This window comes from Penaeus vannamei, chromosome 24 (genome assembly GCF_042767895.1).
Source record: "Penaeus vannamei isolate JL-2024 chromosome 24, ASM4276789v1, whole genome shotgun sequence".
Lineage (NCBI taxonomy): Eukaryota > Metazoa > Arthropoda > Malacostraca > Decapoda > Penaeidae > Penaeus > Penaeus vannamei.
The window spans coordinates 21,365,532-21,373,031 of NC_091572.1; the positions used below are offsets into that span (position 1 = coordinate 21,365,532).

Consider the following 7,500-nt stretch of genomic DNA (forward strand, 5'->3'; position numbering starts at 1 on the left):
ATACCAACGTTAAACGAGTATAGCAACTGTGTCTGTTGGCATTTTAACCAAACGACAACAAACTCAAAAGCGCAAGTGCGAGAATGAGCTTGAAAACTTTTCTTTATTTGATGTTAAATGGTGATGAATAAAACTTTGGTTTGAATCAGTTCTTTGTTTAAGAATGATGGGAAATAAATGAATAAATAAATGCTATTTGGACTGTTTCTTTGGTCTGCGTTAAACAATGATATATAAATATAACAGTGTTTATATTGGTTCCGATTCATATAACATCGCACATGATGGATAACCATTAAATAAATCTTATCTTTTTTATACACGTTTAAATGGTGTCTTAGTTGTGAAAAGGATTTTTGAAATCTCGCTGTGTGTAGTTCCGTTAACATGTTACGTGATTGGTCGAAGGAACCTAAAGGATTATGTATGGCGCTCGCTGAATGGTGGGATTGCTTTACTAGAGCCCTCAGTTGGGTACCATTAGAATGTGTCGATTTGCGATTGTAACAGTCGATGCGGGTTACCATTGCTTCGTGAATCTCATTTTGCCATCACTGGTAAACGCAATGGGAAATGACCGCTGAGGTAAATGCGTTACGATCATGTTACTGAATCCGGCCCCTGGATTCTAACCAGCCTAGAGAAAAGGCAGCTTCCGCAGTGGATTCTCAACAACACATCAGTCACAACACAATCACATCCACACGCTCAGCCAATTAAGAGAAAAAATAAACGAATATAGGGGTTTAACCCCTGTGTATGGAATTCATCGATTACAAAAAGGCATTTGACTCTCTACAAATACCAGCAGTTTTAAGTACTATTCGACAACAAGGAGTAGAGGTTTTATCTTGTAAAATATTGGAAGATATATACAAGGATGGGACAGCAACCATCAAGGTCCACACGGAAACCGATAAAATAACAATTAAAAAAGGTGTAAGATAGCGACACCATCTCACCAAAATTGTTTACAGCTTGCCTCGAGGAAATGCTCAAGAAACTAGACTGTGGCGGAAAGGGCATCAGATAGGAGACGAATACCTAAACAATCTAAGATCTACAGACGGTATTGTTATCTTCAGTGAATCAACAAATGAAATGCAGCAATTAATAAACGATCTGAACAGAGATAGTCTGAAAGTTGGACTTAGGATGAACAAGAAAAAGACTAAGGTCATGTTCAACAGTAGAGTTCAGTTCGAACATGTACAAGGCGAAGCGCTAGACGTAGTGGATAAGTGTATATATATTATATCAAGGGCAACTCGTACGGGCAAACACATCTAGCGAAGAAGAAATAAAGCGACGCATCAGTCTAGGCTGGAGCGCCTTCGGCGGACACAGTAGCATACTAAGAGGCTCCTTGCCATTAGGTGATTGTCATTAAAGAGCAGTCTTTAACCGGTGCGTCCTCCCAGTTCTGAATTATGGATCAGAAACATGGAATACATCCAAATTACTGGAGCGGAAACTAAGAAGTGCCCAGAGAGGGATGGAAAGATCGATGCTGGGAATTAGCCTAAGAGATCGGATGAGGGCGATGTGGATCAGGGAACAGACAAAGTGGAAGATATACTCGGGAGCATCATATATGCCGGTGACAAGACGACAGATGGACAAAGAAAACGCAAGACAGGAAATGTTTGAAAAGATTGGAAGAGGCCTTCGTCCAGCAGTTGGTTGACTACGGCTGATGATGATGATGATTTATATATATATATATATATATATATATATATATATATATATATATATATATATATATATATATATATATATACATATATATATACATATATACATATATACATATATATATATATATATATATATATATATATATATATATATATATATATATATATATATATAAACGTATATTAATGTATATATATGTGCAATTTGATGATGTAAATACATACTGTACATACAAACATGCGTACATACACACACATATACATGCATATATATATATATATATATATATATATATATATATATATATATATATATATATATATATATATATATATATATATATGTATATATTATATATATACATACATATATATATATGTATGTATGTATGTTTATAAATTATATATATGAACTATAAGAGTGTCTAACACCTCTTGTTTATAGTGTAGTTGAATTACAGGTGGCGTCAGTGATACACTGAATAGCTGATCTCTTTATTTCTAAGAGTTACAACACATAAACAAGAATAACGATACACGAAAAACGGCACTGTGTGGAACTTCCGGCCGGAGGGCCAGGAGCGGCAACTCAGGTCAGGAGCGATCACAGGGAAGGTGCGAGTGAGTGCCCCACGCCCTGCTAGGGCGGGCGGCCGTCAGAGAGTGAGAGAGCATGAGGTTCAGCTTGGATGACCTCATATACCCCTTGGCGGAGTGGTTTTTAGGTTCAGCGAGGGCAGGCAAGGAGCGTGAGTTACCAGCGTGGCACGCTGCCACTTGGTGACCTTGCGGCCCAGTAGATATGAATGCAATATAAGGTGTTGCATTATTGCACCCTTTATAATGTATATATATAATATATATACGTATATATATATATATATATATATATATATATATATATATATATATATAGTTTTTTTTTGTGTGTGTATGTGTGTTACACACACACAGCATATAGATTTAACTATATGGATTTCATTTATGTAAATTGAAACAAATTATGGCCGCTCGTCTTTTCTATTACTACGAACTGAACTTGAGGTTAAGAGCTATTCATCTGTTCTTTAAGCATTTCTGCAGTGAAGGTTATGTTTGTAATATTCTTTAGCACAATATCAAACAGCTTTGACACAAATCAAGAGACACTGATTATGCATTTCACTTCACAGAGATGCTTGACCATTGATCCCAATATGACGGGTTTTCCGTCTAGTATATATCATATTCTAATTCACTCTCTTGGATTTCGTCTTAAATTTTCGAGGAATTTTAATGCTATACAGTTATGTGCTTTTCTTTGAAAAAATAAAAACGATATTCAAAAATCTTTCCCATTAATCATGACCTGTCACGCGGTCTATTTTTCGGGTGAAAACTGTAAAAGCCTGTGCTAGTGGTTTATAGATGTTCTGGATCTCTTGTTTGAAAAGTTCTCATAATTTATCTACCTCTCAGTATGATGACTAAACTCCATGCCATTACGTACAGACAGTCCTAGGTCTTTTATAACAAGGCAGTACTTTGTGCTCGCTCAACAGTCTCTCATCATGGTCTTGACTGTTGGGGCATACCTAATGATTTCGAGTTTCATATAATTTTCACTTGCCCAGTTACGTGTGACATGTAGATCATCTTCCAGTCTGCCATCTTCATGTAATATACTCAAAGGTGTACTTATATGTGTATCATCAGCAAATGTTACTCTGGAGTATTAAAATTTCTATCACTGTCCCCAATCATAATTAGGAGCAACAAATGTCCAAGAACTGACCCTTGTGACATTAGTTTTAACAGTTGAGAAATGCTCAATCACCATTAATCTTTGTGATTTATTAAAAAATTGTGTCTCTATGCTCTTACTTTTTCTTCCGATTCCAAGGTCCTTAATTTTGCGGAAGAAGGTTCTGCGATATACAATATCGAAAGCTTTTGCAAAGGCTAAATAAGTAATGTCTGCTTCTTTATTTCCATGTAGGTAATTTTCGTATGTCTCCACAGTGGGTTCTGGATTAGGGATAGACAAGATATACTCGGAACCACAAATCCTTGCTTTAGATTATGACTTTAATACAAGTATACATCCTGCATTAGCATATGTGGCCGGTGCTTATGTACGTATGTACATGTGCTGTATTTAGGTGTGTTAAGACTTATGCCAAAATTCGAGTTACGATTTGTAGACGATATTGTTCTCTTCATTGAATCAGCAAATAAAATGCAGCAATTGATAAACGATCTGAATAGAAGTCTGAAAGTTGGATTTAGGATGAACAAGAAACTGACTAAAGTCATGTTCGACAGTAGAGTTCAATTCGAACAGATACATGTACGAGGTGAAGCGCTAGAGGTAGTGGACAAGAATATATATCCAGGGCAACTCGTACAGACATCATAGGAACGGATCTCCGTCGTAAGTCGAGGACCCCCTGTACACATACATGCTGTATAAAGGCAAGTTACGCCGTGGCGTTCATTGCAATCACCAAGTTACAGCAGCAAGTCAGCAGCCACGTCACGAAGGCACAAAGGAAAGAAAAGCCATGTCGCTATTGTTTATTTCATAAATACATTATCAAATGCCCATGAAGGCTATCTTTGGTACCTCCTCAGCCTCAAGGTGCTGGGAATATCATACAAAAAGGCAATAAAGCATAAGTATATAATATTAGTGTGCTTACATATAACGGGAAAACGTTTATCTCGCTGCTAAGAATGCTCTGGTATTTTCATCAACACACTCCCACTACTTCAGAACCTACAACGTCAACTATAACATGGCACATTCCATCTGATGTGTTGTTTAAGTAAACATCAACCGAAGAATGATTCTTTTGCATCCAATTTCTTGTTTAAATATGCGTTTGTACTTCGTATATACTCTGTATTAGAAAGCGGTTGAAATAATACCTATCAAGCTCAGCTTCCAAGGTACTGCAACTGTTTTAAATGCATCTTGTATATAGATATATGCCATAAAACAGCCACAAAAAACTATGGTTTTGAATGACTCAATGAGCAACACCAGTCAAACAAAAACAAAACAAAAAAATAGCGTCTTGTTTTCATTAGCGTGCTCATTGGAAAAGTTGCTTGAAAACTCATAGATATTTGAGGCTATGCTTCATGTAATGACACAATAATGTGTGACATATTCTGATGCACACACACATGTGCTGAGTATGACTACTCCGTATACAAAGAGGGAGACAAAGGGCCCTAACTTCAGCGAACTTCCTCACAGACGAAACCAAAATCTAGATTCGAAGCACGGGAGTGAAGTAACAGGTACAGATATAGTAACGCGGAAGAGGAAGCTGATATGCAATACAAAACCTCTGACTGGAGGTTCGGGGAACACGAAGGCGACTCGTCTCTGTGTGCAAGAACTTGGGTCTTCTGTCACGCCTTTTGGGTTTTGTCTTTAGAGAAATCTTTCCCTTTGGATTGAGCTTACTTGCGCAGCTCTCAGCTCGCTTAAAGCGCAGCCGATTAATCTCTGTAGAGCGAGTTGTCCTCCTGGTCCAGCGTGCTCTCGTTCGGCAACTGGCAGGTCGACGAGGCCCTGGAGCAGACGAGCTCAGGTCTGCAGGGACACATTCCGTGGTATGTATCCGTAAGGACAATCTGCAATATGGGCGTAAAGGTTCGTAACTTCACAAGTCCATGAAGTGATATGACAAAAATACTGAATTCTATCGACCCAGCTGATTCATTTACCGGTCAGCATCACCATTTGTTTCACTAGAAATCCGAAATCAAGATAAATTCAAGAGAGGAAGAGCGAGAGTCTCACCTGAAGGCCGTTGGGGTACGCAAGATTCAGCTCCCGCGGGGGGTTCATGATGCGACACCAGTCCCCCAGGTCGCCCAGGGGAGTACACTGCGGCACGCTGTAGCGGTTGAAGCCTGCTGAACAAAGACCGTCCTTAGTACGTGGATGGATATAGAAAATGCCTTACAGCAAGAGTCTGTATTGTTCCCTGTCACGTCAGTTTAGCACTGGAACATCGTATTTTTGAAGTTCGACATTCCTACACAACAATGGAATCTGAACCACTGACAGCTACAGACTGCTTCTGATGATGACACTCACCTATTGTACAGCAGGCGCCAGGTCCGCAGTCAGCACTTGAAGAACAGTCGCCCAGTCTGCGCATCCCGACTGCTGACACCACAAGGCAGGCCGCTGCCAACATTCTGACTGCACTGGACACGGCCATTCCGTTGATTGATCGCTGCTGATGAAATGTGATTGCAATTATAGCCACAAAGGAGGGCGGTCGTATGCAAAACGGGGAGGTTACTGATGATGTCTGATAATGCGACGAGTGATTTTTCGTCTGTCAAAGGGATGAAACTGATAACGAAAATGATAAAAATTATTATTACAAGGAACGTGTCTATAAATCTATGAACAAAAGAATGATTGAAAAAATAGATATATCTACATAACAACACCATGATAAAATAAAATCGCCTTAATATCAAATTAATCTACGTCTTTTCATAATAATCCAGAAAATAAAATCGTTTCTCATCTGAAGCACGGACTCGACAACTATTTATATCGCTCATCTTCAACGCCCACGCCATATGTCTCTTGCGGGCGTATCGGATAACGCCCTGCTCGCGACAAAGCACATCAGTGAGATTCTGATGCGTAGCCAAAGGCTTTCCTCTTCATTTCAAGCTATAAAAGTTACTATGTATTCATAATTATCTTGACGGTGTACTATAATAAATAATAATTATAATAATGAGAGCAAAAATAGTAATGATGATAATGACAATGAAGCAGTATTAATATAACGTTAATAATGATCCTAATAATGGTGATAATACTAATATTTTCAATAATAATGATAAAGACACAAATAATAAAATTTACATTATAAGATAAAGATATATAAAGATCTATAACGTAAGCAATAATCATATCAATACTATTAACAATAACAAATATGACTGTTCTGATGATGGAAATAATGATAACGAAAATGAAAATAACAAAAAAGCAGCCTCGAGAACGCTCTTCTATAACCGGGTCCTCTAACAGCGATACAATACAAAGGAAGTTCTCATTATCCCAGTAATAAAACCACTGACCATTTTATCAAACGCTTGGTGAATCCAGCGAGCAAATCCGGCTCTCGTCATGTAAGCGAACAAAATCCCTCTGAAATATACAAGCATGAAATACGCAGCGAGTATCTTTTTTTTTTTATTATCTAATATCCAACCCGGAAATATGAATAATTTAAGCGCTCTGGTGATGGTGCGCTGAGCATGTTAAGGGACGGACTGCTTCTTTGTTTATCATTCTTTGTGGTTGTTTGCAGTTAATTACTTTTGTCTCTTTACATTCTATAATGTGTAGTTATTACTGATGTTCAAATATACGTATGTCTTGACTGTTGATATTTGATTTATTTTTTAATTTACAAAGCGTCTATTCATTATGTATAATCATGATTAAACGGGATTGATTATATATGTGTCGCATTATCAACGTAAATGATAATTCCTATGAAAAAAGAAACTATATCTGATTATTGACAAACGGAAACGTCCTTGTTTTCGCACAGAAAAGAATGAAAACGAGGTTAATATACAGTAAAAAATTCGCAGTTAAAGGTAATGAACGTCACGCACCTTTGCCATACAGCGTGCTTTGTCCATAAATCGGCCTAACTTAAAATCCCCAATTATGTCCGATTTTCTGAGGTTTCACGCCCAACTCGCCCACGCCCCGTGTCTTCTCCTCCCTAGTCTTTGACCGTCATTCTGATTATTTCAT

The 7,500-nt window shown here is 37.8% G+C and overlaps 1 protein-coding gene across 7 annotated transcripts in view; it reads right to left on the reverse strand.

Annotated features, from left to right (window-relative positions):
- Positions 1-4,242: 4,242 nt before the first annotated feature.
- LOC113822052 (astakine) overlaps positions 4,243-7,500 on the reverse strand; it is a 6,089-nt gene continuing 2,831 nt past the window's right edge. Inside the window, exons 2-5 of one of the 7 annotated variants that reach the window (XM_070138480.1) lie at positions 6,810-6,879; positions 5,797-5,938; positions 5,497-5,612; positions 4,243-5,327 (exon numbers count right to left, since the gene is read on the reverse strand). In XM_070138480.1, coding sequence (XP_069994581.1) covers positions 5,193-5,327; positions 5,497-5,612; positions 5,797-5,938; positions 6,810-6,860 — 444 coding nt within the window. In that variant the 5' untranslated portion in view covers positions 6,861-6,879 and the 3' untranslated portion in view covers positions 4,243-5,192. Of the gene's footprint in view, positions 5,328-5,496; positions 5,613-5,796; positions 5,964-6,809; positions 6,880-7,500 lie in introns of those variants that run through there. The other 6 variants (XM_070138481.1, XM_027374568.2, XM_027374567.2 and 3 more) reach the window with 6 other exon arrangements.